This window comes from Rhinopithecus roxellana, chromosome 19, assembly GCF_007565055.1.
Source record: "Rhinopithecus roxellana isolate Shanxi Qingling chromosome 19, ASM756505v1, whole genome shotgun sequence".
In the NCBI taxonomy this organism is placed as follows: Eukaryota; Metazoa; Chordata; class Mammalia; order Primates; family Cercopithecidae; genus Rhinopithecus; species Rhinopithecus roxellana.
In genome coordinates, this window is record NC_044567.1 from 21,374,313 (window position 1) to 21,389,557 (window position 15,245).

General features: G+C 38.7%; 1 protein-coding gene across 6 annotated transcripts in view; it reads left to right on the forward strand.

Moving 5' to 3' along the window:
* ACACA (acetyl-CoA carboxylase alpha) overlaps positions 1-15,245 on the forward strand; it is a 342,596-nt gene that overhangs the window by 189,306 nt on the left and 138,045 nt on the right. For all 6 annotated transcript variants that reach the window (XM_030923246.1, XM_030923247.1, XM_030923245.1 and 3 more), the window contains 5 exons: positions 813-937; positions 9,171-9,284; positions 10,491-10,604; positions 12,005-12,094; positions 13,762-13,880. In XM_030923246.1, the coding sequence (XP_030779106.1) occupies positions 813-937; positions 9,171-9,284; positions 10,491-10,604; positions 12,005-12,094; positions 13,762-13,880 (562 nt within the window). The remainder of the gene's footprint in view (positions 1-812; positions 938-9,170; positions 9,285-10,490; positions 10,605-12,004; positions 12,095-13,761; positions 13,881-15,245) is intronic.

Here is a 15,245-nt window from a genome sequence, read left to right on the forward strand (position 1 = left end):
TACCAGAGGCTTATGCTTCTGTTGTAAAACATAGCTTTCCTACTCAGAACTAACCTGCCCCTGGAGGCCTTATGGAAGGCAAGTGAAGATATGCATAACTTTAGTCTCCCTACAGACCTTTTGACTTAATGCAAGGTTCTCTTTGATCTATACCTTGGGTTGGATTTGGTGTTCCTAGGCATTGCTTAGCTGTTTCAAGGACTAACAGAAGAAAATATTGATTCCAGGGGTAGTAGCCACACTTCTCATGGATATTGCTAAGTTTGATGTGGTTTTATTTTTTGAGCTAATGCTGTTCCTACTGGTTAGGGTAAACTGTTCTCTGCAACATGGAATCAGAATCTCAGGCTCTGGGGGAGACCTTAAAGATCATCAAGTTTAATGATATTTACATTTCTTTTTAAACAGCAGAAATTTCTCTTCTAAAGAAATCATGACAGAGTTTAGAGTAAGACTGGGGTTGCAGTTATTCCCAGTCTTTCAGTCTTTGAGGCATACCCACCTCCCCAATTTTTTAAAAATTTAATAAAATTGAGGCCCAGAGAGGTGAAATGATTTGCCCAGGAGCACACAGTAAATTGCTAACGGAGCTAGGCCTTGAACCCAGATCTTATATCCAAATTGCCTGTCTCCTAGTCCGGTGTTCTTTTACTAAATCACATTGCCAGTTTCCGTACAAATCCATCCAAGAAAATCCTTATGATGTTTCTTCTTACTGCTCATCTCATAAATTATAGACAGTACAAAACAAATAGGATGTAAATGTGAACATTTATACATGGGTGAGAACCAGTTCTTTTCATGGCATGCAGGTCACTATGACAAATGTGTATTTGCCCTCCGGGAAGAGAATAAAAGTGACATGAACACTGTACTGAACTACATCTTCTCTCACGCTCAAGTCACCAAGAAGAATCTTCTGGTCACAATGCTTATCGTGAGTACCATTTTTCAGAACTCGTAAGGACCGTCGGTGATATGCAAAAAGTAATTTTTTCCTTCTGATGGCTGTGGTCAGAGAAAAAAACTACTGCCTTTTATAATTATGGGATGAGTGGGACTTGAGCTGTGGACTAACAGTTTCTCACATCTACCTTTGTCCTTGGTCTGAAGGAACTGCTTTAGTGAGAAAAGGACTCTTCTGGCTATTATGCATATGCTCCTTCACAGGAACTTACACCTCCTAACTCTGTTTAGAAATGCCCCATGCTTCACCATTCCTGTGGTCCTCATGACGGCCGCTTTAAAATTTCATCTTATTTATCCGATATACTCTAATTTTAACTCTTGTTCCATAGATGCAAGCAACGGCTCTCATGTCAAACCTGAAAAAAAAAAAAAATAGAAATCCAGCACTACCCCTCCCTGACCAGAGAAATTTTAATGTATTCTGCATCTTCATTGGTCCCTTTTTATTTACATTGAAAATCTAAGCTCGGATTATTGCATTGGTATTAAATGTAAATGTATGATTTTTTTTCTCCATAACTTAGTAATATAAGAATTAGTAGGAAGTAGGAATGGGGAGTGAGCCTGTTAAGTTTGATGAGAGCTAATGTGCATTTGGCCAGCGGGTGGAATTTTTGTGGGCTGAAGGATTTTTAAAGATGACTTGCAAGTCCTTCACTCCTAGCTCATTCTGGTTGAGTTACTTAAAGGAATCAGTACAGTACGACTATTCCTAGAGTCCCTCACCCCATGGTCCTGAGCATTTGCCTTGCTGCTGCTTGCTTGTCTTTTTGGGGACTATAGTGCCTTTTCACTCCCAGAGTTTTCTTTCTTGTCCCTTTATGGAATTGGGATTCTTGGTACGTTAATTACATCATTTTTTCATGGAGGAAAAAAACATACATCTTCATAGCTATTTTTTATTTCGTACTTCAGAATGAAGGGAAACTATCTACCGTATACCTCTGATTACAAGAGTGCCGCTCATTCAGTTATCTGCCTAGCTGGTTAACTCTAAAGCGTACAACATTTTTTAGAATAGCCACTTTAAAAAATATGTAATTATAGGGAGAGTTCATTGCCTTTGCTACCCCAGAATGACAAGATGGTGGGGAAACAAGAAGATGCATTTGAGTGGGAAAAAATATACATTAGGACAATGTAATACTTCAGCTTCCCCTAAGTGATAGGTTTCAGCTAAGAGATGATGTAATCTATGGCAACTTGCTAAATTTTTTTGTCAGTCAAAAGAAGGAAGAAGGACTATTTAGATTTTTTTTTAATTTAATGAAAACATTGTTAAATCTTATTTTGATAAAGCCAAGACTTTCTGGCAGAAAAGGGTAATGAGGAGAAGGGTAAAAGAATCTGTCAGTTTGGACCTAGAATGGGGTGGAATTTGCCTTTATAGGAAGCTAATTATGGTTTTTCTTTTTATTGTGATTATGTTTTGAAGAACTTAACAGTTTTCTGCACTAAAAATAGACCAAAGCCTAGAATCCTTAGAGCAGCAGAAGAGTAATGATTGTCCAAGACTGTCGCTGGGTTTCTTAAATTCTAATTTGTAAGATATAGGGGCTCAGCTCGCTCCTTTTGCGGAGTGATTGTAAGTAACGCTTGCCTTAAGAATCTCATTATTGGAACACGGAGCCATATTTCCTCTGAGAATTCTGGAGTAGCTTTGAGCCGGGGCTGTTCATTTCTCAAGTAATCACGCTGGTGTGATGGAGAGAGAAAATGGCAGCTGTTCGGAGCTCAGGCCTTCAATTTTCTTCAGAGTCCAGTCACTCAAGTGTGTAATTACACGGGGGGTGCTGCAGAGGCATTGGGCCCTGTCAGAGAACTGGTTTGAGGCTTTGCTTTCTGCTTTTGCCAGTCAGGACAGGCAGAAGCCAATGGGACTCTGACTTTCTGCTGTTCTTTTTTTCTCCCACCTTGTCATCCTTATTACTTCTTACCTGCATGGATAGTACCCAAACTTTCTTTCCAACAGGCTGAGCTCTTTAGAAAAAAGAGCTGTTTCAGAGTTTGAGTTTGGGTGAATAGGATGCAGGAGGAGGAGGAGGAGGAGAAGGGGAACGGGAAGAGGAGGAGGATAAGGACGGTTGAACATGTGAACCAGGAAGCCAGATTTGTCGTATTCTTTATTTTGGTGTCATTACATTTTTCTTTAAAAAAACAAAAACAAAAACAAAAACAAAATGAGACCCAGTAAACGTAAGAGGATCTGTAAGCTTTCATGTCATTAATTTCTTTTCAAATATCAGTTGTTTTCATTTCATCTTAGAGATTTGGAAATCAAGCTCAGGGCCAGCTAGCAGTGACTTACGGAACATGGGTAAAAGCTCAAGACAGCGCTCTTTTCTGATCTGATGTTACTGAATGCCAGACATGTCTTCCTCTTTTCCTCTTTGACAATGCTTAGCTGCTCCCCCTTCCTCCTTCTTCTCCCTTCCTTCTTCTCTCCCTCCTTCTCTCCCACATCTGCATTAATGGTAGTAGCTGGTAGGAGCCATTTTGGTTGTTTGGATTATTCTTTCCTCTGATCTTAGTGTCTTTTACAGATGTCACCTACACATGGTAGCACTTGATTCCCCTAGCTTGTGTTCTCTGCTGGTTCCCCTTTCTTTGCATATCTTGGCTTCTTGATTGATGGTTATGTGCCCAGCATTCCGTTCTCTGCTTGCTAGAAGTAGGAATGTTGATAGTATGTTTTGCTGAGCTAGATGATGATTTCTGGGGCTTTTGAACCTATAGAGAGGGAGGTATCAAGAAAATCAGGCTTCTGTCAGTGTCATGGGATATGTGCTTCTCTAGTAAAAAGGTACCTTCATCTTCTCTAGGTGTTAGCATAACTTGCCCAGTGGTAACTTGCCTCAAGGACTCTCAAGCAAATTTCTGGTAATCTTTCACTCTGTCTGGAAAGCAAAGTATCAGGTAAAAGGCTAAAGTCCTATCAGGTTTCCTCTATTTAAAGGGACATTGTAACACAATGTAACACAAAGTCTGGAAGACCAATAGTACATTTATTTTTTGAAAGCTCTTCTTATTTCTTAAATTTAACTTTATAGGAAAAAGTTTAGGACTCAGAACATTGTTTATGTTTGCTTAGAGATATTTAAGGAACTCTTTAATCTTTAGCCAGATTAAGCTAATTGGTACAAATACAAAGTATCAACATCTTCATAGCTGTCTAGATGGCAATGTGCATATCTTCTAGCGACCTTGATGGTAAGTAGTCTTCCCCTCACTGCTTATAACTTATTTTTGATACAGCCCACATGAACATGCTATAAACCATGCTTCTGTATGAGTAATGCCATGCCTATGAACCCCTGATTTGGTTTAGATGAGGAGAATTTGTAATGCTGATTAGCACCTTTCCTTCCTCCACTTAACCTGACTGCAAATAATTTTGTCCAATGTGTAAATAAAGAATAAGTCTTTCTCAGTGATTCCACATTCACTGAATAAGGGTGATATTAACAATTTCTTGTTAAACTTACCCTATGACATTTTTTGGGATATCAAAAAGTGCAGGTATGACTAGAAGAAGCTACCAGTTTGTTGCTGATACTAGGTTTAGTGCCTACCCAGCTGAACAATGGTTAATGTCTTGAGGACATTACACATAAGGTCACATTCTTTTCGTTTTGAATTGCCTTGTAAGATCAAGCTGGACTATGCTGGTTTCTTCTGTCAGTCAGCTGTGTAACTTTGGCTATGCCTTTTTTTTTTTTTAATTAAAGATGTGGTCTCACTCTGTTGCCTGGGCTACTGTCAAACTTCTGTGCTCAAACGGTCTTGGCCTCCCATCTTGGCCTCCCAAAGTGCTGGGGCTACAGGCATGAGCCACTGTGCCCAGCCTTGGCTATGGGTTTAATATTTTATCATGTTTGTTGTATTTCTGCAAATTCAAACTATTTTCTATAGTTAGCTACCATCTAGGTCAAAAGTAAAGGCAAGAAATAACTATTTTGTACCAGTATGGCTGAATAATAATTTTCAATTCGTTTTATGACTCTGGACAGTTGGAACAGACCTTTGGTTGGTGGATTGGGAAGCCAGATTTTTGCAAGTGACCTGTAATCCCAAAATCAGCAGGTTGGCTCTTTAAACAGACATTTTTATGTTGACTAAACACATCTGCTGACCTAGACACCATCTAAAGGTATTGTTACAAAATGTTCACCAGGATTAGATGGTGATGTTGGTTTGTCCAGTTGCCCAAAAGAAACCTGTCTCTAGGACAGAGGGTAATAAACTTCCTGTTGGATGTTAGTTGGCATCTTAGGATGGGTGGTTCTGAAAAACCCTGATGTTTTCTTTCAGAACCTGAATGCTGTGTCTAGGTCAAGGACAAGACAGGGTTGAGAAAGTTATTCTACACATAATTTTCTGTTGCCAATTTTTTCGTAAGTATTCATGATGACAGTGGAGAAAATATTTGAATGGAAAACTTCCAAGTCAGAATAGACTAATGAAAATAGTGGTTAACTGGCCGGGCGTGTTGGCTCAAGCCTGTAATCCCAGCACTTTGGGAGGCCGAGACGGGCAGATCACGAGGTCAGGAGATCAAGACCATCCTGGCTAACACGGTGAAACTCTGTCTCTACTAAAAAATACAAAAATCTAGCCGGGCGAGGTGGCGGGCGCCTGTAGTCCCAGCTACTGGGGAGGCTGAGGCAGGAGAATGGCGTAAACCCGGGAGGTGGAGCTTGCAGTGAGCTGAGATCCGGCCACTGCACTCCAGCCTGGGCGACAGAGCGAGACTCCATCTCAAAAAAAAAAAAAAGAAAATAGTGGTTAACTCATACTGTGTTTGATAATTACTTCACATTTATTTATTTATTTTTTGAAATGGAGTTTCGCTCTTGTTGCTCAGGCTGGAATGCAATGGCGCAATCTTGGCTCACCACGACCTCTGCTTTCTGGGTTCAAGCGATTCTCCTGCCTCAGCCTCCCGAGTAGCTAGGATAACAGGCATACACCACTGCACCCAGTTAATTTTGTATTTTTAGTAGAGACAGGGTTTCTCCATGTTGGTCAGGCTGGTCTCGAACTCCTGACCTCAGGTGATCCGCCCACCTTGGCCTCCCAAAGTGCGGGGATTACAGGTGTGAGCCAAAGCACCCGGCCTTATTTATTTATTTATTTATTTTATTTTATTTTATTTTAATTTTGTTTTGTTGTATTTTATTTTATTTTATTTTGAGATGGAACTTCACTCTTGTTGCCCAGATTGGAGTGCAATGACGCAATATCGACTCACTGCATCCTCTGCTTCCCAGGCAGTTCTCCGGCCTCCGCCTCCCAAATAGCCAGGATTACAGGCATGCGCCACCACGCCCGGCTAATTTTTTGTATTTAGTAGAGACGGGGTTTCACCATGTTGGTCAGGCTGGTCTCGAACTGACCTCAGGTAATCCACATACCTCGGCCCCCAAAGTGCCAGGATTACAGGCGCGAGCCACCACGCCCGGCCCACATTTATTTTTTCTAATCTCCATAGTTCACTTTTCTTACAGGTACTGTTGCTTTTTCCCAAAGCCCTTTTTTACTCCCTTTGTCTCATAATGGAAAGATAAAATGAAAAGTGGTTTTTTAAAAAAGTGGTTTTGTGTGTTTTGCTTTGTTTTGTCTTTTAAGTTAGAATATGATCTGTAACTGTGCAAGAGGGTAACTCCATTTTTAAAAATTTTAGTTTAATCTCTAAAGGTAAACCTATATTTCCTTTAAAGGGAATGCATTCCATATCAAATCTGATATGGTTGCAGAGGTGGTTAGTGTTATTTTGTCATGTTGGCTTTTGTTTTTATTATTTTTTAATTTTTTTATTTTTATTTTTATTTTTTTGAGACGGAGTCTTCCTCTGTCACCCAGGCTGGAGTGCAGTGGTGCGATCTGGGCTCACTGCAACCTCCGCCTCCCGGGGTCAAGCAGTTCTCCGCCTCAGACTCCTGAGTAGCAGGGATTACAGGTGCGTGCCACCATGCCCAGCTAATTTTTGTATTTTTAGTAGAGACAGGGTTTCACCATCTTGGCCAGGCTGGTGTTGAACTCCTGACCTTATGATCCACCCGCCTCGGCCTCCCAAAGTGCTGGGATTACAGGCGTGAGCCACGGTGCCCGGCTGGCTTTTGTTTTTAATGTTGAGACTTTAGTCTGGCTTTGTACAGAGGAGCTGAGTTGTGGCATTACCCAGTACACTTCTTATGTTTTTAGGCGTTTTAGTGGGTCATTCCAATGCTTTTAGTAAGTACCTCGGAAAGGAGTATGTTTGCTCTATTAAGAACATTAGGAAAGGGACTTAGGTAGGAAAAAATTATCTTGGTTTCCCTACCCACTGTTATCTATGAATTCTTTCCTTCTGTCTTTTTATGGTCCTGTTTCTGGTAGTTTTACATATTCCTTTGAAATTCTGTTTTGCTCATTAGTTCTCAGCAAAAGGTAAGAGTTACTTGCATTTTCTTTCTCCTTTGCTTTTATGCCTAGGATAGGTAGAACAGATCCTCTAATCTGTGCTGCCTGTTCAATCGAACCTCTGGGTTTATCTTCACTTTAATAGCAGCTTTTATTTTTCTCACTCAGATGAGTGAATTATCTGGGTTAAATGGGTGAAAACATAGTACTTGGACTTCCTTAATTATGAATCCCATCATATGTTTTATGACTCTGGACAGTCAGAGCAGACCTCTCCTTGGTGGATTAGGGAACCAGAATCTCATTATATAATTTTCTTTAAAAAAAAAAAAAAAGCTTTGAGAAACCTTCCCAGCATAATGGCACTGAGTATTTCAAAAGTATTTACCTTGTGATGTGGAAGGTAGGGGTTTTGGAAAAAGCATGTCTTTTATTTTTACTGCATTTATTTATGCTACTGTGATAAAGGTCTATAAAGAGTATCCCTGAGATGGGGAAGGTTAAGTATGAAATATAAATTCTTCAAGAAAAGGACTGATAATCAAAGTGGGGAGAAGATTAACAAGCAGCAACAAGCAGGCCCTTTGGGTCTTCTTTCATGTCCCTGTGGTAGTAGGGGGAGAATAAATATTTATTAAAATACAAAGGCAATTCTGTCTTTTAAAGTTTTTTTATTTTATTTATTTTTATTTTTTATTTTTAGAGATGGGGGTCTCACCATGTTGCCTAGGCTGGTCTTGAACTCCTGGGCTCAAGCAGTCCTCCTGTCTTGACCTCCCAAAATGCTGGGATTACAGGAGTGAGCCACGTTGCCCAGCCAAGGCAATTATTTAAAACTCCAAGTAGAGGGAGTGATATCTAAATGGATATATTTTATATGGTGTGGTGTTAATAATTACTACTACCAGTAGCTCTGTAAAATTCGAAAAGGACAGATATTTCTAAAAACTGTGTTTGCAGTTTTTTCAACTTAGATGGAAATTGCATGGATAATGGATGAATTTAGGGAATAAACTGGTAATTCCACTGGACTCCAGTAAGAATATTTCTCTCAGAATATGATTGGGATTTTTTTGTTAATATTTTTTACTTCTTAGAAGAGGAAGGACCCAATACTGAATAAAACATGAATTCTATAGTAGGAGCTTGTTTTTTTCCTCTAATTCAGCTAAGTATTCACATATGTAAGTATCATGGAATGATTCTTGGTACAGGAAGAAGAGAAATGATTTGGGGTACAGAATTGCCAGCGTATGAGATGGTATTTTTAGTTAGTGTATGTTTATAAATAAATAATTTATTATTGTGTTTCTGTTTTGCATCTGCCTGGGTTGCTGAAAATTTGGTTTATGAGATGAAAACTACTGGGATGGTTCTTTTTGCCTTATATCTTCCTTCTTTCCAAAAGTGGGAGGGGAAACAGGAAGGCCTTTAGTCCCTATTATTTAAAACTTTCTCTTAAAACTTTGAGATATAATCTATTATTTCTTCCTCAGAATCCCCTTGGCCCCTTTTAGTGGTCTCTAATGATTTCTTCTGCATGTTAAAAGTATAGTGTTGATTTATAAGGAAATACATTAGGAATTTTGAATGAGGGATTTGGACTGCCTCTCCTTAGCCAAACTTCCTCTGGGATCTTCTTTACCACATTGTTTAGGGTAAAAGTAATAGAAAGTTTGCATTGTCTTATCAATCCAGCTGGATTTACTTTGTTTTCATTCCTTTTCTCTATTTCAAAATCCTATCCACCTGTTCTTTTTAATCTGGCTATCTATGTTCTTTTTTACATTAACAATTAGGATCAGTTGTGTGGCCGGGACCCTACTCTCACTGATGAGCTGCTGAATATTCTCACAGAGCTAACTCAACTCAGTAAGACCACCAATGCTAAAGTAGCACTTCGAGCACGCCAGGTAAGGCCATTTGTTGGTTTTCTTAAAGGAGGGATGGCTTTCATAGATCAGGCAGTCCTAGACACAATGAACTTTTGCTTAATCATCTTACAAAAAACATGTTATTTTCTATATGTGTCACATTTTCCTCAGAACAAATGTTTTCATGTGGTATGTTTTTTAAAGAGAAAGGAAAAGATTAATGCTGCATTTCTTTAAAATAGATGTCCTTTCCCCATTAAAAAAATCCTGGTATCATTCCCTTCCCTCCCTAGTAGCCCTGTGATAGTAAACCAGGGTCAGGTGGAGGAAAGGACACTCAGGGAAGGAAATAGACTCAATATTTTTTACTTCCCAAAGGGAGCTTAGAAGCAGATGAAAACTTACAAGTGTACAGGAAACAATCAAGTGTGGAAAGCAGAAAGATAACGAAATGAATCTTAGGTCGTAGCAATCAGAACAACCCCAGAGAAGTCCAGTTAGTTTCACCCTGAAGTCTTCATTTCCATTCCAAGAGTTGGCACTCCCTTTGTGTTTCAGTGCATGGGCATTGACAAGGAAGCAGCATTTGAAGCTGTTCAGTGACCTTCTGCTTTCTCTACAATTGTATCCATGTCACTGAACTACTCAAAGCTATTGAACCTCTCAGTGACCTGCTGAGGGTATTCAGATCCTACTGTGTCACTGTTTGTTTGTGACACTGCTTTCACTCTCTCTGCCCCTCACACACACTGGTGTTACTTTCTGACGCCTTCTCCTTGGTGCTGAGTACCTGGGGCTGTCAAAGCAGCTTTCCCTGTCTTTCTTTCTACTTCAGAGTTGCAAAAGGCTAGCTCTGCTGCATCTACCTTCCCCACAGCTGCTCCCTGCCAGACCTGATTCCCAATTAACAGCTAGTCATGCAGTCCCCAGGACCAGCAGCTTTGCAATGGTAAATCACATACACTGATGGAACTTGATTGAAGCAGTTTTCTCTCCCTTTCCCCTACCCACCATGGGAAATTGGCCACAATGCAAATCATGGTGAGAGTCAACTGAGATTCAGTATTTGGTGGCATTGGCTTTATGTTACAGGACCTATAAGTTGTTTTACTTGGTCTCTGTTTTATCTCTGATGCCTGCACTTACAGATTTATATTTATTGCTTTTGTATCAGAGCTGCCTAATAGGAGCCTAGAATAATCACTCCCTGAGGAACGTGTGCCTCCTATTTTGTTCTCACTCTAGGTTCTTATTGCCTCCCATTTGCCATCATACGAGCTTCGCCATAACCAAGTAGAGTCTATCTTCCTATCAGCTATTGACATGTATGGACATCAATTTTGCATTGAGAACCTGCAGGTATATATATATATATATGGCCCTTTCCTGCCTCTCTGGACTCTTATCTCCTTTATTCTCAAGCATAGTTTAAGTAATCAATTAATTAATTAATTTTGATTTTCCATGTAATGGAGTTTCATACCTTGACTTTCTAAAACGATTTATACTTAGGAATTTTTTTTGATACAAATGCTGTTAGAATTGTGGCTTAGCTTAAAAATCAAATAGGCCTGCCTTGATAGAAGTGTCCTATTGAAGTCTTTATCTTTGTACTTTACCTAGAAAGTATCTAGGCCAGAATTAAATAACAAGGCTGGTTGATTTCTGATATATATATATATATATATATATATATATATACACACACACACACATACACACACATATATATACACACACACTTCTCTAATGATTTATGATATTTGAATCAGAGGTACACATAGGTAGTTGTTACTCTTCTGGAGACAAAGCTATTTAAGTATCATTTAATTTTAATTTTATGTTAATGCTTACTATTAAGCTTTATAAAAAGCTCATTTTTAAGAGATTATTGGCTAATTTTACTGCTAATCAGAAGGACTGCCACAATTATTTTTCAAACATTATCTTCTCAGGAATGACTTTATATTTTTCTACCTGGAAACAAGGATACCATTGTTATATCTGGCCCAGGGGAATCTTTAGACTTTCTGTAACATTTCTTCCTGGGAATCTAGAGGGGAAAGAAGGATGTTTTTTCTTATTTGATTAATAGCTGAAATCTAGGGTTTCAACTGGGGTTCAAATCTAGGGTTTACCATAGTGGAGTATTGAGACAATATTTATTTTATTTAATTTTTCTGAGACAGAGTCTCACTTTGTTACCCAGGCTGGAGTGTAGTGGCATAGTCTCGGCTCACTGCAACCTCCACCTCCTGAGTTCAAGTGATTCTTGTGCCTTGGCCTCTTGAGTAGCTGGGATTACAGGCACGCACTGCTGCACCCAGCTAATTTTTGTATTTTTAACAGACGGGGTTTTGCCATGTTGGCCAGGCTGGTCTCGAACTCCTGACCTCAAGTGATCTGCATGCCTTACAGGCGTGAGCCACCATGCCTGGTGAAGACAATATTTAGAGAGTACAGATAAATGTCAGAAAAGAATAATAGTCATAAACACTTATATTAGCATACAAATAATGTACTGTTAATTCAGTATTCTAAGAATTTTACATGTATTTACTCATATAATACAACAGCCCTATGAGGATAGGTATTATTATTTTCCCCATTTTGTAGGTCAGGAAGTTGAGGCACAGAGAGATTATGGCATTCAGAGACAAACTTCTTAGGTTTCACGAAATGCTTCAAATGCCAAATAGTGTCCACTGAAATTGTTCTCCTTTTGATGTAAGGCTTAAGCCTGTCTTTGTATCTTCTAGAAACTCATCCTATCAGAAACATCTATTTTTGATGTCCTACCAAACTTCTTCTATCATAGCAACCAAGTAGTGAGGATGGCAGCTCTGGAGGTAAGTATTTATGGTAATGGGACATGACATTTTGCTTTGTTTCTAGCTGGATTCTTATATCCATTTGGCTGCCATGTCAGTTCTAGTTCTCTGGCCTTAAGGTTGGTTCTTAAGGGTAGTTATTCTCTTCTCCTCTGAAACAGTACGTGCTTACTCAGATACTTTACTCAAGTGTTTTCATCTGAACTCATCACCAGCTTGTAGGTTCCAATCACAGGAAAACAGCTGCCAGCATTTTTCAGTAGTTTCTATTTTCCAGGTATTTGAATTCTCCCATTTCATAATGAGTTAGGATTCCTTATAACACAAAAAGTGAAAATATATGGCTGATCAGAGCATGTGTCATCTTACCATTGTGTGATTTGGGCCAAATTAAAATGGATTTTAGTTATGTTTTGGATTGTCAAGCAGCTCTGATGAAATACTTCCTCAAAGGAAAGAAAGTAATAGCATTTAATGAACTGTGTTTTAGGTATTTTATTTTTCTCATTTAATCCTACAGTTACTTTAGGAAGTAAGAAGAAAGTGAGACTCTGAGAGGTTTAAGTAATTTGTCCAAAGTCACACAGATAATAAGTGGAAGAGTTTGCATTTGAACTCAAGCTAATCTGACTCCAAAGATTTCTGTTTCTACTACAGCACACTACCTCATTAAGCACAAAAATTGCAGGCCCTGAATACCACTGTAAAGTTGCTAAATAGATGTTTTTCGAAGATGGGGAAAAAGAGTGTTTTAGATGATTTTATGTAATGTAACATCACGGTAGTCTGTTGCTAGCTCCTTTGTGTTACTTTTTATTTGCATTTTGTGGTAGCATATAAATTATCCTACTCAGTAAATGCCAAAAGTTTTAAAACATTTAAGTGTTTTGTAGTGTTTTCATGTCATTTAATGAGAAGCTTCCTTATATACTTCCCGTGCCATAGAATCTCAGGTAGCATTTTATGTGCATGGCAAATTTGCTGTGAAATGTGTGAGGTTTGACTGACAGTTTTTGCAGAGATGTAGCCTATTGCTGTTTCTTTTTTAAATTTAAATTTATTTTTATTTTATTTTATTGCTGTTCCTTTAACTCTTGAGTCAAGTTCATGTATTTGAGATATTATATGTCCAATTATGTCTTACTGCTTATACCTTACTGCTTTTGATCAGGGTTTGCTGAAAACTGATTTTGAGTGGGTGGGGAAGTCGGGGAGGACACAAAACAAAGACATGAGATAGTAAAAGAGTTGAACTGTGATTGCTTGTGTCTTCTATTTTCACTCCGTAAGTGGCTCAAAATCAGCACCTCTCATTTTTCTCACTGCTTAATCTTCTCTTGAAATGATCATGCTTAATAGATTAATAGTTGTAGTTCTATATGCTGTCTTTAGCTAAAGATTAAACCTTCTCCAGGGTTTAGGTTAGTGTGAAAGAAGGTTTACAGTGCACATAGGTGTCCAGCAGAGGCCGCCTAGTTTTGTTTTCATTAGTAGTCATGGGTATACTATTAAGACCCCAGCTTTATTAATTAAAGCAAGATAAGTATGTATACAGAGGGCCTTGGGACTTCTCTCCCCACAGAGCACCTTCTGCCTCAGATACCTCGTTTCAAGACTCTTTTTCTGGGCTATTTTCTTAATTTCTGTTTTTGAAATTTATTTACTGAGGGTTACTTTTGAACCAGGTGTATGTTCGAAGGGCTTATATTGCCTACGAACTTAACAGCGTACAACACCGCCAGCTTAAGGACAACACCTGTGTGGTGGAATTCCAGTTCATGCTGCCCACATCTCATCCAAACAGGTGAGTTTGAGGTGGTATGTGCACCTGAGCCAGCCAGAGGTATACCATGAGAATCAGGGGAAGTAATGTGTATGACAATTCCATGTTTTTTAAATTAGAAATGTAGGGCAAAAAATGAACAATATGACCATAAGAGAAGAGCCTTTTGGTGCTCACTTCTTTGATCTAAAGAGCCAAATTATGGTCTAAGTAAGATGAAAGTTTAGGATTACTCCATTCATTCTTGCTTGTATTATGTCACTGAGGAAATAGTTTCTTTTTTAAAAAAATAGAAAGAATTTACTAGCATTTTACTTGCTAGAACTTTGCCAGAGAAATCACTCTTTTTAACAATTCAAATCAGCAATTAGACTAAAAAAATGTTTTGGGTGGAATGCTTTTCTTTTCTGTATGTTTGCTATGGGTTGAGGTTATACCTGAGCCAGTTTCATTATCTCCCTAAAACAGACAACCTGAAATAGCAGCTGAAATTCAATCAGTTTTTAAAAATTATATTTCAGAACCAAACTTCTTAATCTCAAATAAATTACTGAATTAAGCCATGATAATTACATTATTTGTCCCTTCCTGTGTCTTTTAAAAAATAAAATGTACATATGGACATTTTTGTGTCAGAATTGCTTTTGTTTTAAAATGAAAATACTTTATCTTATAGACTCATCTTTTAAGAAGTATTCTAAGGCAATGAAAATCTATGAATTCCACCCACACATAGGTTCATCCCCTCCTGTGCTTTCATTCTTTGTAGTAATACCACAGAAAATATAAATACCACAGCCAGTCTTAACCTGCCCCTCTCCATTTCTTCTTTATGGCCTTTGGTTCTTCACTTGGTATTACAAAGTACTGTGTCTTTGGGGAACCTTAGTTATAGACACCAGAAATTGTTTTGTTCTAAATTGCCACTTCACCCAAAGCAATAGAAACCGTTTCTGGAGACAAAGAAGTCTGTGCTGAGGCTTTTGGCCACTGGATGCCACTGTTGATCCAGCAGAGGTCGGCAGATGAGCAGAGGCATCTTCAGAAAAAGTACCTCTCTTCTTTGTCTCAGAATATCCTTTCACTTCTCTACCTCAAAAATACCTTACGGCTGGCAGAGAAAAGCATATATCCTTGATTTAGCAAGCATCTCTCGGTACATTTTTGCCTCCATGGATTTCAGAATCTCATTTTCTAGAAACGAATGGTTGTCCTTCAGTGAGCGGCGAAGTACTCATGGCACACATGGGCACAGCACTCAGTCTTCTTTCTTTTCCTGCATTCCTTGAATAATTGTAGAGAACTACACTCTATACTTAATGCTCTTTGTAATTCTCAGGGCAGTTCTCCTTTTCTTTCTGCTTTCTCCTGCTTCCCTTTGGGCAG